Source organism: Pipra filicauda, unplaced genomic scaffold, assembly GCF_003945595.2.
Source record: "Pipra filicauda isolate LSUMZ 115617 unplaced genomic scaffold, ASM394559v2 scaffold186_size1760508_pilon, whole genome shotgun sequence".
Classification (NCBI taxonomy): domain Eukaryota; kingdom Metazoa; phylum Chordata; class Aves; order Passeriformes; family Pipridae; genus Pipra; species Pipra filicauda.
In genome coordinates, this window is record NW_024104294.1 from 486,285 (window position 1) to 506,646 (window position 20,362).

Sequence of the window (20,362 nt, forward strand, 5' to 3'; positions counted from 1 at the left end):
TTTCCATCTTATCATGAGATACTGCAAGGAGCATCCCTTAATCTCATGTCCTTTCTCCCCAGAAGTTCTTTATTATATATGAAGGCTACTTTTGGCTCTTGGATGCAGATTCATGGCTCTCCCTGAAGGGAACAGACCTTAGCTCTGGACCCAAGCGTAACAGATGCCATCAGTGTGAGTCACAACAGCCACAAAGTTTGTCACAAGCAATCATAAAGCTGATCTAAAAGTCTCCCCCAGCGGAGAGGAGAATATTAATGTCTAAAACTCCAATGGCAATGTTCTCTTGAGCATTTCACAGCAGGAATTTGCCTCAGTAAGAATTGTGGAGTTGGCCTTGGATACAAGGGAAATCTTATTTAGAAGTCCCTTATTAAAGTTATACAGCAATGCCACAGGGCACAGAATGAGATTTCATCTGTTTAATTTATATTCATTTAAGGAAACTCTGATTTGCTCCCTGCCCTCCCTATGTCTCAGCTCACAGAGCAACCTGATGCTCTTGCATCCTATTTCCAGCATAGCACAGGGCAAGAACTGTTTGCTTGCAGTGACTAAAAAACCCACCACCTTTAGACACCATCACTTATGGACCAGGTTAGTGTTCCATCAGTCCCTGCAGAGTACCGGGCCCACAGAAAAGCTGACAGAAGTGGCACCAGATAAAGTTCAAGGTCAGGAACATGATGACAGCAGAGAGAAGCAGCTGGAGCAGAGAGGAAGACAGTGCCAGAGGACGAGGACGACGGTGTACAGCTCCTTACTTGTAACGGGTCCCCTGGGAGATGCTGCGATTGAGCCCCTCTCTCTGGCTGTGCCTCCTTCTCTAGTTTCCTTTTTTGGCTCCTCTCCATCCAAACATCATCGAAGCTGAAGCACTTATAGAGGGGTTTAGGTCTCTTCCTCCTCCTCTCTGGAATCTCCTTAGCTTTTTCATCTGGAGCAAGGCAGGAAAGCCTCCAGGCTTTGCTCTCCAGGGTGGAGCCAGGGCGAGGGGATGGTGGGACCCGGGGGGGCCTCCTTTTGCGATGGGGAACCCATTTCTTATTTGGCCTCTTTTCAGGTGCAGTTTGACATTGCTGTCTAGACTCCTGTTTTACAAACAGCAGGTGAAAACACAGGGTTTGCTGGATGGAAATGTTGTTTGCTTCGAGTCAATTTGAACAGAAGATGGCAAAGCACAGTTATCCAGCTCCAGAACTACTCAGAAGAAAACACTTAGGAGGACTCCACCCTGGAGCAGCAGCTCTGTGATCCTTTGAGAGTGCAATATGTACTCCCTCTGCACAGGACAGGGCCCTTTTCACCCTCATTCTAGATGGCATATTACAATAACATTACTACTAGGATTTAGGTCACTCTGTCTGTATAATATTATTTACAAAGACAGATAGTATCTCTGAAAATAGGAAAATGACCTCCTGTCTGTCTCTGCTTTTCTGACTGTACTTCAGTTATATAATGTGAAAAGGCCTCCTAGATGCCTGCAGGTCTGATATATCAAGCCCTGTGTTTCCTGATGTGCTCTTTACACTATCCATTTTATTTGCTTGATGCTGGGCCAAGAGTAAGGAATTGAACAGCTTTGCCTTTCACTCTCATTGAGTGGTTGCACAAAATTACAGCTTTTGCACTGAACAGCTGGAAAGCAAGTGTGCCCTGAGGCAACCAACGACTATTCCAGGTAGCATCAGTGTTAGAATCGATAATATTTAAGGTGGGAGACACTGACACTGGGGAATGAATGATCTCAGGAGTCTCTTTTCATGACAAATAAAATGCTCTATCTTGATAGTTGTATCTGTCCAGTTTCCCACAGTTCCTTTGAAGAACCCCAATAAAACCAAACTCCAGGCACTTCCTATCTATTCTCAACTAACCAACAATTCCAGATCAGTTCTTCTTGCCCCTGGTAAGAGATGCCACAGTCTAGAAACAGTAGATGCTGTGAAAAAGGAAAGTGTTTCCTGCTGATGTTCTGTGCCTAATGCCATCATACTGGAGAGGAGTGAGGAGAACGTGCAAATTCCAAACATGGGACATTTTAGGACAGTTTGCGCTTGCCTGCTGAATAACACAATTATGTAAGTAAAATCATGCCACAAACAGATTAATTAAACATGTAACGAAGTTCCTGACAGATGGGCAAACTGGTAATGGTTCTGTCTTGCTGTTTTCTGCATAAAATCTTTGTCCTGGAGGTAACCTGGAGAATGTTGAGAATGTTAACCACTAGCAGGTACTCAGAGAGGGGCTGCTCTGTGCCCCACCAGGCTAAGAAGAGTTACTTACCAAGGTGGCATCCAGAGGTGTCCAGGACAAGCTGATCCAGTGCAGTTTGGCACAGCACTGTAACACAGATAAAGCCACACCACTGGAAAAAACACCTGGCTGGGGGCTTGGGGAACATGTACAAATCCCCTACTGGAGGGCACATTGGGAAGTGAACTCAAGAACTTCACAATTATGCATTTGTTTTGAAATAATGTCTTTTCTATGTGGAACAGAAAAGAAATTTTCTCCAAATCCACTGATAAACTTAATTTTATGACCTCTTTACTAAGCAACATAGATCGGGAAGGCCATGCTTAGTGCACAGAGGATAATTGTGCTGGGAAGACTTAACACTGTAAATATACTTTGCCCGATGTCTCTGTTGTATTTTCAGGGATTTCTGAAAAAAACAACTTCAGTTACAAAATCCAGGGTGCAGCTCTACTTCATTTCATGAAAATGGAAATAAATAAAGCCCTATCTGCTTTACTATATTAGATGTTATGTTTTAAAAGCTGGGACATTTGCATTAATTTTCAGGCTCCAGTTACATTTGCCCAATTTCAGATATCATATTTTGCAGCCTCCAGAAGAATCAGGAAAATTAAACTGTTTTTATATGGCTTAGATACCATTTAAATTTTTTATGGTTTTCTTTGAATAATTTAATCTAGCAATCAATTTAAGTAATTATTTATTTGCTTCTAATGGTTACATTATAGGATGTGGGCTTGCCTATTCAAGGCTTTACACATGCCACATCTTTCCACTCTTTTCTAGATGTACTTTTGAGCTATTATTTACAGGTCAGTGATTTTATTCACCCTCTGAGAGGCTTCATCTGTTGACAGCATGTATAGTCCAAGTCTCTTGCTTTTTTCTAGGCTGGTGTAACACTGCAGTGTCTTGTCTGGAATGTTGTGTCCTCTATTAGGTTTGTAGGTTAAGTTGATGCCCACAAAAACAAAAGATTTTCAAGTAAAGCTGAGCACAGAGGGGAATAAAGTAAATTCTCTTCCCCATTTTCCACCAGCAATTCTGGTACTACAGCCCTCACTTCTCCAGCTGCCACCCATACACTTCTTTGGATCAGCTAAAAACCCCAAGCCAGTCAACCAAAACACTTTCACTGGGAATATGTGCAGAGAGGTTGAGGCAACTGGGTTTATTTAAGCTCATAAGAGGGTACTGGAGGCAATATAAGGGCAGTCACCAACAACTTTATATTTACAGGGATGAGGGATCAAACTCCTCTCAGTAATGCTAGACAATGACACAAGGCAGTGGCCAGAAACTGTAGCTTGGAAAGTTCTGGTTGGGCACTAGGAACAAAAAATTCTCCAGGAACATGTTTCCCAGAAAGGTATTGAAATCATCAGCAGTGGAGGTTTTCAAGACTTGATTAGGCAAAGCCATGGTTTGGTCTATCTGGTGGTGCCATTAGTCGTGTATGCTCCTACCAACCATTTGTTTGTTTGTGTCTACACAAAAAATAGGGAGCTTCTACAAAAAAAGTAGGGAGAAAGGGTAGGCTAAGATCATTTTGGAGGGTATCAAAACTTTTGTGTACACTGGGATGTGAGAGACAAAAGGCAACAGCAGCAAAAGCTGTGTGAGGGCTCATCTGAGTAGAACACAAGCAGCCCTCAGCAGTTCTAGATTAGTGAACACTCTGGAAATTGTCTGCTCAGGGTATGCAGAAGCTCATACCGTCTCTCAAGCGCCACTTGTGACAATCTGCTCAACAAAATTATTCTCCCATTTCTTAATGACAAAACTCATCAGCAACGAAACTGAAAAAGTAGCAAAAGTAGCATGATCAAGGCATGTCCTGGGACCTCAATGACAGCTCAGTTTCAGTCACTCTGGGGGTTGTGCTTAGCCACTGAAAGAGATTCCTAAGCTCCCAGCCACTTTACAACATGGGAAATCCTCTCTGAGATTAAAAAGCTACCGACAGAGGAAGTGTCTGCTTTTGAAGGCTCCAGCCAATCAAGAGATCCCTACTGAAGATACAATCTGTTCTGCGAGATCCAGCCTATGCCAAGGATTTCATGTGTTACCTGGATTAGAACACAATGCAATGTGAAAAGGAGACCCTGACTCCATGAGGGGTTTTTTCTGTTTGCTGTAGAAAAGGCAGAAAAGGAATTCTAGCAGCAACCAAAGGGTAGTTAGGGTGACTGCAAAAGACTTATGGTACTTTGAAAGACAGCTACTCATTGTCTAAAGAAAGAAAACTATTTTATTTCTTAAAAACTGACTGCTAGCAATGGGAATTGATTTCTATGTTACCTTTCATGTTGAGAAACTTATTCACTATATATTAGTTACAAGGCTCAATACTGCCTTAAGAGGTTATCCCCTCTAACCACACAGTGTGGTGTCTGTATATTCTGTCTACGTTATGCATTAGAGCTGCTGTGATTACTCCATTTTAGATTTTTGTGGCAAATCCTCCCCTAAAGAGTGCATCAATTCATATAGTCTTGGACAGAAACAGAAAGGATGAGTAGTGCTACCTGTCTCAGACCAAGAGGAATATTAATGTGCCCATCTAACCAATGTGTTCATTGAGCCATTAAGGAGTTTCACTGGAATTCCTAAGCCATATTAAAGCAAAAGACTGCAAACCACACCACCCTCTGATCATTCCCAGACAACAACTCACCTCATCTTGGAGCATATCACTAATGGAAGAAGCTGTATTTAAGCTGATCTGGGATTGACTGCTTATGCCACTGTCATCCCTCTGGTATTCGGCGTCCAATGAGTGCACAGAAAGTAAGAGACTACCTCTGGGTTTCAATGTCTTTGGTCTCTCAGGAGCCTCCAAATTGCTTTCAACCCCAGGGCTGTTCCCAAGAGAAATCATCGAAGTGGCACATACTCTTCCAGGATAACGGAAGGTCCTCTGGTGAGAAGTGGATCGTGGACTCTGCGGTTTAGGACTCATGGGCCTACAAGGCATGTCTTTACCATCGGAATTTGAGTGGTGGGGACATGATGGACTTGACTGACTAAATGCCAACTGCAAGTCAGTGGGGCTAAATGGAGATTTCATCCAGTATTCCTCTAGGGAAGTATTTAAACTGTTGCTGAGAACCTCCTGCTGCTCATCACAGTCGGAACTCTGTGAGTATTTAATGCCCAAGTCATGGGACTGTACTCGTCTTCTCCACATACCTGCAGGTGAAGAGACATCAACAGGTTCCACAGAGTTGTCAAAACAGTTGGAGCCACTATCTGCTTCTGTTTTAAAAAACGTGTGTCCATTGGAACTACCCTGTCGTTCTACTGGTGTTCTCATCACGTGGCCACCACTTGCACTCAGACCCTCCTGTGTCGGTGATAAACTTGCTAAGACAGGCCTTTTTAGTCCATCTGCCTCCTTGCTTTTTAGAAAAGCTTTCCAGGTGCTCTGGCGAAGTTTGGCTTTCTCCTTTTCATTTTTCAGTGATACTCTCGAACTTTGCTCAGTGTTTTCCTTTTCTGTAGATCTCGACTCAAATAAGCTTGAGAGGGATTTGTGTGCCAAGGCCAACCTTGTCTTGAACTTCTTGCCCTCAGGGGTTTTGTTCCTTTTGTATTCACTTTCAGGGAATGATTTTCTAATCCCAGAGTGCTCCACAGGTTCACCATCATTGTTTTCAGATGAACCTGAAACATGTCGATCTGCATATTTGACAGGTCCCAAACAGGGAGAAGTTGAATTCAAATCTGTGTCTTCCATCAGTATCCGACCAGAGCCAGACGCCTTCCTCAGGCTCAATCTGTTGAATAATCCTGGGGGTCTCTCATAGAATAAATCATCATCATCAGAGTACTCTGAGGTGTAACTTTCCTTCCTGTGGAAGACTAAACCAGATGGACAGCTTTTCAAAGACAGTAGACTTGCAGTGTCTTCATCATCTTTCCCAGCTTCCAGCTCTTCTATCTTTGCCTTGCTGCCAAAGAAACTGCTACTTCCCTGATTTTCTGCTGTGGCAGGCTTAGTTTTCCTGAAAGATGTCATTTTTGAGAATACTAAAAACCTGGAAGCTTTCCCACTATTCTCATTCTTTGTTGGCTTCTGCACCGCTTTATAGAGACTGCTGTTACTTCCCAGGATGTGGGATAAGTTGTCATCCATTTCCTCGCTGTTAGTGCTGCAGGTACTTATATTATCCAGGCCCAGCATGCAAGTGTTATGGATCTCCCTGTTCACAGACTCATCAAAGACATCAGACACATCTAGACTGAGTGCACTGTCTTTGCTGGGGTTAGCAGTGTCTTCTGCAGCAGAGCCCTGCCTTCCTTCCCTAGGAGAAGGTCCTTCACAAATACCTATTTCTTCCTTTGAGCCATTACAGCCTTCATTTCCTTGCCTGCCTACTGCTTGTTCAGAGACAATGCTGGGCCCTTGAAGGTCATCAGCACCATCTCCCGGACACAAACTGCTTACACTGCTGCTCGTTTCCAGTGTAACTGCACTAATTATATATAAGCCTTCCTCTCTGCCTTGATGTGCTTTGAATTCCTCTTCCTTAGACACTTGGTCATCTCTTGTTCCAGGCTTTCTGGAGCCTGACTTTCTGAACTGTTCTAATTCAAAAGCAGTCTGTGTTCTGCAGGGCTCTTCCTCAGAGACCTTCACACCACCTGTACTGTGTGATTTTATGAGCACTTCTTCACAGGGACCCGTCTGACTTTCTGCACTAAGTGTATCATTGCTCAGTGGTACAGTAACACTCCTGAATTCCACTTCCTCACTTGTTACTGTGAGATTACCACAGGTGAACCCTAAGGATGAAACTGCATCGTTTTTTTCTCTTTTCTCTTCTGAAACTTCTGGTTCTACTTCAGCTGTATCCCTATCAGGGGGTACCTCTACACTGCCAGGAATGGGATGGGTGGCCAGAATTTGTTCTTTACGGATACAGTTTTCACCAAGAACTCTCTCTGGCTCATCATGAACTTTGTTCACAGTACAAAGAGATATCAAATCCCTCCTCACAACATTTCTCAATCTCTTGGTTACCACTTCAGTAGGAAGGTCATCATTCACTGTCTTGGACTGTAATCCTTTCTGCTCTACAGAGACTATAATTAGTGCAGGCTTTAACTCTGGACCCATCATTAGATCCCTGCTCTGGCTTATATAATTTGATCTGGGAGTCCTTTCAACAGCAAAGGCGCTGTCACTGTCTTCATCCTTTCCTTTATGAGTAGGATGTTCATTTGTTACTAGCTCAGAGTCGCTCCTTAAGGTACCAGTTTTGCAACTTGTATTTTGCTTCAGTGGCTCTTCGTGCTCTGTCCCAGCGTCACTGCCACCTGATTGTACTGTGGTTTCCAGGAATTTCCAACCAAAGTCAAGATTAGAAGAATGATCTGCCCATCTCTCTCCTGCCACAATCGTCATACCTGACAGTTCTGATTCAAGGCCATTCTCCTTCAAACATTTTTGGTCTGTTCCACTATTGGAAACACAGTTTACAGAATAATCCCAATCTCTGTTTTCCACAACAGCAGGAAAACTTACATGAGAAGCTGCAAGGTTCTCAGTGCCACCAGTGCCCAATTCAACATCAGTATCACAGGGGAATCTGCCTGCTTCCAGAGCTCTTTCAGCTTTGTACTCATCACTTTTTATGAGTTCTTCAGCGTTTATGGTCACTGGCTCACAGTCCAGGGCAGAGGAAGTCTGCCTTTGGTTGGGGCTGCACTCACAAGCATCACCCTGTGTTAAGCTGTCAGCACAGGTACCGACTGGCTCTGGGTTCAGGCCACATGTCTCTGATTTAGAGTGCAAATAATAATCAATGCACTGGGGAGAGCCTGCTGGTTGAGAAACCTGACACTCCTTTGAGTTCGTGTCAGTATCAAGAAGAGATCTTTTCATGCCAAACTGGCCCTCTATTTTTATTGCCGGCTCAGGGCTTACAGGTACCCTTCCTAAGTTTTTCCAAGAGCATTCAAAATCCAACCCTTGAAGATGTATTCTGGAACATGACCATCTGAATTTGTTTGTAAGGTGAATGCAGCTCCCCACATATTCTGTCTGGCTTTGAACACTGATGTTTTCAGGTACACTGTGCCATGTTTTACTTTCTGTAATCTCTGACCTTGTGTGTGGTGGTCGAGATTTTGGTTTGAAGCAAGTCTGGTAAAAGAGTGAATCTGATGTCAACATAGTCTCTGTACGTCCATGTTTTATCCTTTTGCCTGTAGTTTCCTCACTGTCAGCTGAATTCCTCCTGCTGCATTTTATACTGGACATAGAATCTAACTCACACTTATAGTCAGGTGTCTCAGTGTAACTTTTAGAGTTAGGTCCATTCGTTTCAAAATGAAGATTAGGCAAACTACAGCTAGACACTGCATCTGACTGGAAGGAAAATTGCTGTACCTCAGGAAAAATCAAACAATTTTCTGAGTTTGCTTTGAAACAATCAATGCTTAATAATGCAGGATGTTCCCTCTGTCTTGTAACATCATCTTCTGTAGGTACTGGGTTGGTACAGGATTGCACTTTAAAGCTTTCTAACTCTGCTTTATTTTGCAATGCTGCCACAGAACTTCTCTTTGCCTGTGATACAACGCCCTCTTCATGGAATTTACTCTCTGTGATAGAAATATCACTAAAGAATGTTTGTTCTTCATCACCCAGTTCTTCACCTTCTGCCCTTGCTGACTGTACACAAAATTCAGTCTTGCTTGGTGCTGCTTTTATTTTGTAGGACAATCCAAACTGTATGTGCCGGGTGAATTCTGGCTGCCTGGAGCACTTCAGTCCATGGAAGGTTGTTTCTGCCCTTTCTTTGGGAAAATTACAGCCCAGGGGTTTTTTTTCAGTGAACAGGCAGTTTGAATCCAAGCAAGTGTTCCCAGCTATGTCACTAGAAAGAGATTCTGTATCTGATGCACTCTCGTAAGGCTCAGTTTTTACATCTGACAAAGATCCACTCTGATGTGACACGGTCTCAAAATAATCTTCATCTGTTTCTTGGCTGGATCCACGTACCTCCAGCTCTGTTGTGCTTGGGGTAGAAGTACTCAGATCGTCCTCAAACTCTCCTTCACTGATGTAGTTTTCAACTGGCTGTGGGGTCTGTGAATAAACAGAAAGGAATGCTTTAGCAATGATTTCCCATAGCAGCAGGGCAACATGAATTATTATTAGAAAAGGGACTTCGGAACAAAATTAATTTAATACACACTGATGTCTTTGAAAGTTATACTTGATGTTTTACTTATTGATGGTCCTGAGGTCTTGGTCTTTCTATTTCTTACTTTTCTTTTCCTTTCTTAAATAATCTTTTTTATTTCCTATGCAATTATACAGAAGCCAAAATTTTACTTTTGGCCATATCTTTCATAGCCCATTACCAAAACACATTTCACAATCAAATACATCAAATGAAAATCATCCCTTGACAGTAGATCTAAAAACTCTAATGAACCCATCTTCAAATCCGAGGAGGAGGTTTATGTGGAAAACCTGAGAAGTAATTGTTAGTGTCTGCATTAGAGAAATCTGGCACAAAAATATGCAGAAACTGCACCTGAGTAACCAGATATTACCCATACCAAAGCCTGACCCAGAGGTGAAAGAAGCCTTAGATCTCATTTTCCAGAAGGTTTATACCAGGAGCAATACATGTATGAGTTATCATACACATTTGAATCAGTGGCTCAGAGCAGAAAGATCAAACTGTCAATATTAGGAAATGTCTTTGTCCCAGACAGTTACCCTGGGAGACCCTCAGTCTTCTTTTCTTCAACCATCAGAAAGTTGTCTGGATGTTTCTTAGGATTGAAGCAGATAATGAAATCACAGCAGGCTTTCAGGAGGTAAAAATAGTACTTGTTGTCTGTCAGCCTCACATTCCGCTATTGTCAGAAGTTCTACAAATGTACCCACAAAGATATTTAGCTGATTCCAGCTTCAGTCCATTAATATCTAGAATGAGATGCAACGTAAGTATAAATGGCAGCCTTTAACCCTAATTCTGGATGCTTCTTTAACCAGGTTTTGGTAACATTCCTCACAAGAATCACTGGCACATTTTAAGATCTGAAAACTGAGATAATAAACAATGAAAGACTTTTCTAAATAACAAACAAACCAAAAACCACCACAAGTGAATGGCAGCCATCAAACTAGAACACAAGATCCTTCAGCCTGACTTGCACATCAGGGTGCTTTGTCACAGAGGAAATGTGAGTCCTCATGTGGGAAGCCAAATTCCAAATCACATCAAAAGGTATGTCACAGAGTTTCTGATTCTAGGCACCAAAACATAGGGGGTAAATTGGAAAAGGGAAGGCACAAGAGTTATTTCCAAATGGGATCTCAATAAGAAGACTGGTATTTTCTCTTGACAGAAGAAGGAAAATACAAACTGAATGGAGGAGGGAAGGGGGAGAATTTAGTGCTTTAAACCAAGTCCAAAAATCACTTTCACACCATAAACCTGACCAAATTGCACTATAGTGGCACATGAGTCACATAACCAGCAGAGCAATATGTCCATTACTGTGTGCAATCAGTGACACATGTAATTGAGTTCCTTTAATAATGTGAAATCCCACTATCACCAGGACAGAAATGACCAGCACAGAGCAGCATTTCACATGGTGACAGCACAGCACAGAACGTGAGCGTTGGCTCTCACAGCAGGGACTGCAGCAGCAGCTGCTCACAGTGACAGCACTGCCTCCGCAACTGTTCTGAGCACAGACTTACAGATGGCCATAAACTGAGATAAAAACTGTTCAGGCAAGGAGGAACAAAGTAATGAAGATGACTGACTGTCCTCAAGGATGATTATGAATTAAATTACAAAAAAAATTGGGGCAGAAATCCCTTACAGCCCATCTATCGTTCCAAACATAGCTATGTCAAAATATTCATACTGTGAGCCCTCCCAAATTCATTATTTGTTTTTAATGGGTATTACACAAAATTTTGCATTTAAAGCAGAAGCATAGGCCCCACAATTGCCTCCATAACTTGTGGGGAATGAGGAAACAGCTTCTAGGTATGAAGGGCACCAATTAGTGTCAACCAGCACTCCTGGACCAGGCCCAAGACTGAATATGTGCCCCAGTGCTGCTGAAGGGAAGAGTCACTGCCAGGATCAGCCTGGGGCCACCTCTGCCAGCTGTGCCCTGGGATGGAGTTCCCTTGAGGAGGGAGAGGATGTGGAAGCTTCAGTCCCCACCATGTTTAGCAAAGTCCTCTGCCTAACAGACAGGGGAGGCCTAGAGCTGACCTCTAGTAAACCTGACATTCATGAGCTCACTAAACTTCCCGTGGTGACCAGGCAAGAAACCCTAACAGGGCAAACAACGTGCAGATGGTGCCATTTGTACCTTCTTCCACGGGTCTTTGACTTCTCAGCATCTCCAGGAGGCCAGGCCTTTGCTCTGACCATGTGCTCTGTCATATGTGGTTTTATTTTCTCCCAACTTGTAGTGTGTGTTTTGTTAGGGTTTCTGCAACTACTTCTCATGATGTTTTACTGGGGGGTTAAGGACTCCCTCAGAGTATAAAGGGAAAGTTTACAATGGGCTCTGATGCAGCCCTGTGATCCCAACACAGACAATCACAGGCTCAGGAACTGAGCAGATATGTGGCAGTGATTCTCAACTAGGCTTCTGATTAGACAACAGTTCCCATGCCTTTAATTTCCATAAGATTACACTGAGAATTTCAAAAGACAAATGACAGCTTTTTCCTGGGAAGAGTTCTTGAGAAAACCCTCGGTATCCGTGGACAGAGTTGTGTGACTATACATCTCCTCAATCTCAGAGCAGATAAACAGTTGGAAGAAAGGGCTTGAAATAAATATGAGAACAACTACCAAAGTAAGGCTTTTGCACTTCACAGACAATAGAAAAATAACAGTAAAGCTGCCCCTGCCTGCTTTTCTCTTGCATCTCTTTCACCAACTCTGAAATGCGCCAAGAAAATAGGATGAAGCTGAAATTACTGATCTGTCCTGTTATCATTGCATGCAGCCATGTATTATCACAACCTAAAGTCACCAGAAAAATGAGACTTATAACTTTGTTGTGTGGAGATCTCTATCTCCATAACATAAGACGCCTTCCATCCAAGTTACTCTCATATGTGACATCTGCTCCCACGGGCTCAGCGCTCCTGTCTTGTGAACACTTCTAATTTGGCAGAGAAGTCATGTATCATTTTTTCTCTAAATCAGATTTGGTATTTGAATAATTTTCTCACACAGTATTATATTGTGCCAATTGTAAGTTTTGTATTGTATCTCCCTAATTTTCTCTGCCTAACAACTAGCAGGATATGTTAAACAGACAATTGTTTTACTTCAACTAGTCTTTCAATTAAGGATTTTATCCTTAAATCTCACAACCACAAAAAAGAATCTGACCATTTATATGATCTTTGCTTTTACTTTGAATGCAAGTTCCCTAAGCAAGCCTAACTTGCTTTCCCACTAACTTGTGCCTGACTTTAGTTATTACCTCATTTCCAGCTCAAGGAACATCACAGAACAGTTTTTCCCGAACTCAAGACAACATGAAAGCATTTTCAGTTGATATTTCAAAGGATTCAGACAACTGTTTTCTCCATAGGTGGTGTTGATAAAATCAAAATCTTGAGTTGTTATCAGTATACATTTCATGACTCTCCCTTCATACCTTGTCTGACCGAAAGGCACAGCGCAGTATCTTTGATTTGCAGTGTGATGAGACTAAAATGCAGTTCCCATGAACACAGGTGAGAACAAGCCAGCCATCCTCTCTGCTCAGTGGGCCTCAGCCCTGCTCATGAGGTAAAGGAAATGTGCAGTTCCCAGGGCAGGCATCACTTACAAAGGGTCTCATCCTGCAGAGTGCTGCGTGCTCTGCACTCCTGCTGATGCAGGTACAGGGCAGCTCAGGACACTCAGGATTTGGCTGTGCATACTTCAGTACTTCAGTACTCCTGGTGGGGTTATCTACATGCTCTCTCTCCATCACTGTCTTTGAGAAGGGCAACACTAATATAGCCAGTTAAAAAGAGTGGGGAGAGAGAAAGATAGATGAAGCTAGTGGGTAAAACTGGCCCTTTCACTGGCAATATAGGCTGTTAAAAGGGCTGCTTCAGGCTCCATTTGTAGTGTCATCTAGGGTTACTTGTATTGGTTTAATTTCTGTCCTATATATTTTAAAATTAAGCTGAGTGGAATTGCTGAGTCTCTAAAGCTCCTCATTGCTTTCTCACAGAGAGTGACTGGGTATGAAATTCTGAAATTCTCATGATAGCTAAATGGAAAATATTTGAGGTAATCTAACATGGTAGCATGAAACTCATCCATCCTCAGTGTAATGAGAGCTGTGAAAAGCTGAGCTTTCTTCTACAACCAAGTAGGGTCTTAGGTGGCCTAAATAGCTTTGAAAAATACTGGTTGTGGAACTGTCATTATTGTCATTATGGATATCCTGAGTTGAGGGTACAGAGGAAAAACCAAAGGTGTGTTCAGTCACAGGACAGAAACAGTATTCAAAATACCCAGTTTATCCTTTTGTGCCTTTGATACACCTCTGTACCTCTGTACCTCTTTGGTACAGCCTTGGAGAGAGAGAGAGGAATCTGGCCTCCAGGCTTTGGTCTCTCCAATTGGGCTGGCAGAGGTTGCCCAAGGTAATGTCACTTCTAGAAACTTGGATGGTTGCCAGGTTGGAAATGCCTGGAAAGATCTAAGACCGCCAAGCCTTTCCAGAAGAACTGCCACGGAAATGGCTTTTCACAAACTAAGTTATGTTCTTGGATTTAAAGCAAACACAGCACAAAAAGTGTTCCTCTTCACAAAAACTTCTGTCACAGGGTTCAGAAGTGGCTCATGGCAACGATGGAGCACAGCTGCCATCCCAGGGAACCAGTCACACTACCTCAATCACCACAGAGCTATAAAGAAAAAGCCCTTCAAACACTTTTGTGGAAAAGATATAGACTCACAATTAATGGTCTCAACTTACCTACACTTTTCCATGCTTAAATAAATGCAAAGCCTGAAATCCTTAAAGCAAATTAGATGCCAGTCAGGGGTTGGATTATACATGCAATAAAGAGACATAGGCCTGGTCAAGGGAACTTTGTGTGGCAAATGAATTTGCATGTTAAGGTTTATTCTCAGAAGGGAAAACACAGAATTCTTTGGGAGAGCCCTTTGTGACGCCCAGAGTTGTGTTTTTCAGGGTTCTCATAACACAGAAGCACAAGCTTGTGAAAGCTCTTAAATGACTGGTGGCACAACCAACCCCTAAAAAAAGCTCCCAGTGGGACAGGACTTTAGATAGGAGGTGACAGTGCAGGGTGCAGAGCAGTAGCTACAACCCACCCAGAATCCCTCTGCACTGATGGACTGCAGCTGGAAAAATGACCCAGCAGAGATTCACATTAGAAACTAGAATGAAAACATAATGAAAAGTAGCCACATAAGATCCCCAAGGCCTCAAATTATCTCCCTGATCAAACCCAGATACCCCAACCCTTTTGTTAATTGCCTTTATTTACTACTGACTAGTAAAAATAAACCTTATTACACTTAATGAGGAAGAAGTAGATTTAAAGACATTAACTTCAAACAGAACTTCAGTTTCTCAGTCAGCAGAAAAACATGTTTTCTGAATTGTCAGTCATTTCAGTGGATATTATAGGTGCTTCAGATGCTTATAAAGAGCACAGCAGCATGAAGAAGAGCAGATGCAGCGCTGTGCTTTGCTGAGGACTGCTGAGCAGTGATGCTGTTGTCAGCACTGAACCCTCACAGTGATTCTGCTCTGTGCACAAATGGCATTCCACAGGCACTCTGAAAGACAGAGACTCTCTGCAGGTAGTGAGGAGAGTGCTCTATAGCCACTGAATTATGACTTGCAAAACTCGCAAAACATATTCAGTCTTTTTCTGCAGGACACAAACGTTTGCATCTTAACTGCACAAGAGGAAACAAAAGTCACAGATGGATGAGAGAAGCAGAACTTCCCCAGGAGGTTCTTACTTCAGTCTGTGCAGATATGTACATACATCCAAAAGCAATTTTGGTATGAAGTCCTCCTGCCGTTTGGTGACACAGATGTTTTGTTAATCATCTATACACAGCAACAGCACTGTTTGCAGGGCTCTCCATCCTTAAGTGGTAACATTTTTATGTACAGAACCATTCATATATAAAGGCATTAAAACAACATATCTCCCTTTTCCACAGAAGATGGATTTTTCATTGTTCCCAGATGGTGCAGTTACTTTTTGCTGAAAAATATCTCAAATCAAGTTGTGTTGATTTGTGAGAACTTGCCCTACACTAATGATTACTGGCATGAGGAAACAACCCACAGCCATCCACTCATATGTGTCCTGCTCTATTAATATTTAGTGCCTTCACTAGAAAGCCTTTAAATGGTTAAACAGCTCCCAGATCAGCAGGACTAGGTGAGCAATTGCACAAGGCTCTGGCAGCTACCATCCCTCCAGTGGTAGTGCCGGGCGAAGGCAGGAGGGAGAAGGGTTTGGAACCAAAGGCAAAACAACACACAGAATCAGTGAAATATCTGAACATCACAACAGCATCCTAACTGCCAGAACCTCAGTTCGTCTCCCCCTCCTGCCAGCCTGAGTGCTCTGCTTCTGCTCAGTGTTCCAACAACACAGCCCCGATTAACCTGCCCCAGAGGTCAGCTGGGCCTCCACCATGGAGTTGTCTCGTGACACTTGATCAGTACAGGGCTGCAAGAGCAGAGAAACAGCACAGGCAGTGGGCCCGCTGCACTCCACAGAGCTTCTTCAATTCCTTCCAATAAGCCAATTCCAACAAAAAACACTTTTATACCCTGAAGCCAAAGACATTATCTCCCCGTTAGCTATTAACATTCCTACTGCTTAGCAGAAGTGTTGGCCAAGGTGGATCCCAGTGGGAGTGATCTGGGAGCCATCTAGAGGTGACAGAGGCGCCTGATCGGACACGGTTTGCACAGGGAAACACACTCCCCTGAACAAACATTTCAGTGTCTCACTGTGCTGCAGGGCAAGTGGCTCACTATCAAATTCCTTAGCACTGCTGCAGCTCCAGCCAGATAGGACTGCCTAGCAGACGAAGAGGAGAGGCAGTGAGGAGGCATAAAGATTTATGGTGTTAAGTAGAAGATAAATATGCAAAAGAAGTTATTTGTACAAGATGATTGCACAAGACTGAAAAGTTCATGGCTCCCTGTATCTTGTATTCGTGGTTTATTTCTTCCATTAAGTTTTACAAATACGTTTTTATCAAAGTAGCAATATGAGAAAAAATTATTATGAAAATACTTGTAGATTTATTCTCACAAAATGGCAACTAATTTGTACCAAAAGAAATCCTTCATTTTAGCAAAGACACTAACTATGTAGGTTCACCCTTGAAATGTAAAGTTTAGACTGTATCAATAATTAACACTGTTACTGTTATGAAATATAAAAACATTTTTTTTAAATATGACAATATAATACATCAAATAAAATTTGGAATGCGAACAGCTAAAATTCAGACTCCAGCAGCTTCCCTGCTCTCTGACACGATTTGCATTCACTGCACTGCAACACTCCCTCTGCTGGCAAATCTAAAGGACAATATATTGCTTATTGCTTCACCGTGCTTCTGCATTCAGCACGTGGAAAGCTTATATTGTTAGGTTGCTGATTATCTTTCCATGAAAACAGAGATATATTTTGCTTGCTTTATAATACCAGGTCAATACTCCTCCTACCTCACACTCTTCTTCTATATTTAATTAACAGCTAAAAGCTCAGGATGCCCCAGAAAAAGATAATCAGAAGTTACCGTGTTCATGTTGAAGATACAGTGTAAAGATGGAGCAGGTAAATCGGTGCTCCCATGAGAGGGGGGGCTAAGCCACAGTGAAAACGCATTTTTGAGCTAAAATGGAAATACAGCTCACTTGGCCACAGGGAAGCTCCTGCCTCAGAGTCACGGAGGTAAACATACATCCACCTCTGTGTAAATGTTACCATCAAGCTTTCACTAGGGCAGATGCACCTTTGAGAGGCTGAAGCTGCCTGGTAGAAGCAACACTCAGCTGTGCACAGACCAAAAGCCCTGCCTAGAAACTCTGAATCCTCCTTCAAATTCAGGGCCTGTGCTGTGCAGCCCAGGGACGTCAAGTACTGACGTCCTCCAAACAGTGGATGTTTGTACACTCTTCAAAAGATCATTATGTCCTGCTACTCTCTGTTGAACAAACACAGCACCCACAATTAGTTTCCCCCAGAGTGTTTAAGGGCATGTTTGACCACTTTGCTGAGGGGGAACCTTTAGGCTTCCTGGTGAAAGAAGTGGAGATTTCTGCTCCAGAAGACCAGACAGCGAGTGCTGTGGTGGTGTGTCCTCCCACTGTAACCTTGTTGCAATTACATTTTTGTGAGTACACTGCAGAACAGACATATTTACCTTTTTCAAATGCAGTTCTTTTTTTTCAGAGTGCCATTAAGAAATTACAGAAGGAATGCTGAATCAAAGGAGTAAAAGATGGTAAATATTTTAAAGACAGGGCAAAATCCCCTAAAGAAGAAAGCTATTGGAAAAACCCCCCAAAACCTCCATTAAAGACAAACAGTGGCCCAAGAAAGCCTAAGTGTATGTGTGCACATACATGTAGCCACAAGACATCCACTGATATTCCCTCAGTTATCATCAATTCAGTGTTCAAGTACGGGATTACAATGAAATTGGAAGTTCAATGTCATGAGATATATGGTTTGTTTATCTTTCAATCTAAATACTCAGCCCACTTCTAGAACCCTAGGCTTTCTTTGTTTAATCAAGAATTTCAGTCTTCAGAGTTATAATTCAAACTGTTAATTAAAAGAGGACTTTGAAGGGAAGGGCTTATATGAAGCCTGGGAAATGCAAGGCAGGGACTGATACAAAATCCTGCCTTTCTTCACTTCCTCCTGCCATCACTGGAAACAGTATCACAAACATACTCAGCCACTGCAGCTCCCTCTTCATTATGTTGTTTGCTTTTGAACTAATATTTCTGTGGTCATGCTGCTCCTTTTTATCAGCCCTGTTGCAACATGATTACACCAAACACCCTTCCTCTGGCACATCCTGCTGCTGAGTTCCTAGATGCTACAAGGCCCATGACCTAACAGTGCAAAGTGCTGGATAAACATGGTGAGAGTGTCTGCCCCATGGTGTTTATACTCTAATTATGCAAGATAAAGGGAGGGAAACAGGTGGAGGCAGAAAGTACTATTTTTATTTACAGATTCTGAGTAGATGACTTGCTGTACTTATACCAGAGCATCTGTAGCACAGCCAGGCATTCAACCACCTCAATTCCTGCTCATTACTTTTATCTTTTCCTTTCTCTGTTGAGCCTAATATCTCTCTAAATGTTGAGGTCTCCTCAAACAGAACACTGTGTAAACAGAGGAGAAAGCCCCAAGGACAGTAAGAAAAGATATCTATACAAACAGCTGGAGACTCACCGACAGGACAGGAATGCACCTAACACAATTGTAAACACTTCTTAATGACATTTTAAGGAGGAATGGAATCAAAGTAAAGGCAGAAGTGAGATGGGCATTCAGAGGAAGAAAAAAAAGTAGAAAAAAAAGAACAAATAGGGAGGAAAAATATAGTATTTTATTTTGCATAGTTGGGGTGAGTTTAATGGGGCTCCAAGGGACGCTCACTTGAACATGTACATCTATCATGAGATATGAGAACAGAAGTATTATTTTTTCATATATCTCAATCTGACTTGCCATTACTGCATACTCTTGATAGCTTTAAGTAAGAGCTTTGCTAACAAAGTCAGCCTGGTCTTTGACAGTCAGATAACATTTTTTCCTCCTTTTGTTGTCATTGCACTTCATCTGCAGGTTAACTCCTGTCCATATCACTCCATGTGCATAAAATACATAAGGCTGCCCCTCCTCAACTGGCTTTTAGTAGTTGCTTCTCAGGCATTTGCCCTGCAGGGTATATAACCTGGTCTCTGGACTCTTGGTAATGTTACACAAACAGAAACTCAGTGAACAGGCTTTGCAGCTAAAGGCAGCTCTTAAAGACAGATTGGATCAGATCTGAACAGCAAAATGAGGAACATGGGAAGAAGGAGGGTTTTCAGACATGGGACAAGGAAAGGCTAAGTCTTGCTCATGAATTCAGGAAGTGAATTGAATCCAGCACAGCTTTGCATCCTCACACCTTATTAGAGTAGCTGAGATGGGCAACATGAGATATTCCAGTACCAACAGTCTGCTCACTCCCTCCCTGCCCTCTCCCCAGTGGCTGAAAAATCTTCTCAATGAGCTTTTCAAAGCAGAAGAGATCAAATAGCATGCCAACTTGTATGAAATAACAATTTTCAAGGAAAACTTAGCTAGCAACAGCGTTGCAGAGCATGGGTTCAGCTAAGTGAAGTTGTACCATTTGCAAAGACCATTTTTGCCCGGTTTCCACTTCTCTTCCCACATAAAGGGAAGTAGAAAGGACTATTTACAGGGATTTTAAAGCCTTCACTACAGGCACAAGAACTGCATCCGTGCTAGGCCTGATCTGCAGCTCCTACTCAGGCTCAAACCCTTTCTGTGTTCCACTGTGAGGAAGAGAAAGCCTTTCATGTTGAGTGTCTGCTAAGGCAGCAGACACAGACTGAGGCTGGCATGTACTGCACACATGTGGGACCAGCTGCTGGGGCTGAGGAAGTGGCTCAGGTGCTTTTTGATGCAGCTACTCAGTATCCAGCTAAATGTCTTACTGCTCCTTTGATCTTGGATACCTGATTTCACCTCTGTTCCTCCTCTGTAAAACAATGGCAACCCCTCCTGACCTCTGAGCTGTGCTGTAAATACCAGATTAAGACAGCACAGGGGAATGAAATCTCCTGACTCATGAGATGAATTCAGGTCACATAAACCCTGCTTTATCTTTCAAAATCCACAAGGGTTGTATGAATCTGTGACCAAAAGGTCCCCTTCTCTCTCTGAGGTCCTACCTTTTCTCAGGAACCCTTTGTCCCAGTCATCAAACTTCATTTGATATCTCTTGATTTGATTTAGATTAGATACACT

At 42.6% G+C, this 20,362-nt stretch overlaps 1 protein-coding gene across 1 annotated transcript in view; it reads right to left on the reverse strand.

Annotated features, from left to right (window-relative positions):
• The window catches only part of ARHGEF4 (Rho guanine nucleotide exchange factor 4), a 206,186-nt gene that overhangs the window by 117,204 nt on the left and 68,620 nt on the right, over positions 1–20,362 (reverse strand). Inside the window, exons 3-4 of the mRNA XM_039380134.1 lie at positions 4,946–9,367; positions 765–1,091 (exon numbers count right to left, since the gene is read on the reverse strand). Coding sequence (XP_039236068.1) covers positions 765–1,091; positions 4,946–8,536 — 3,918 coding nt within the window. The 5' untranslated portion in view covers positions 8,537–9,367. The remainder of the gene's footprint in view (positions 1–764; positions 1,092–4,945; positions 9,368–20,362) is intronic.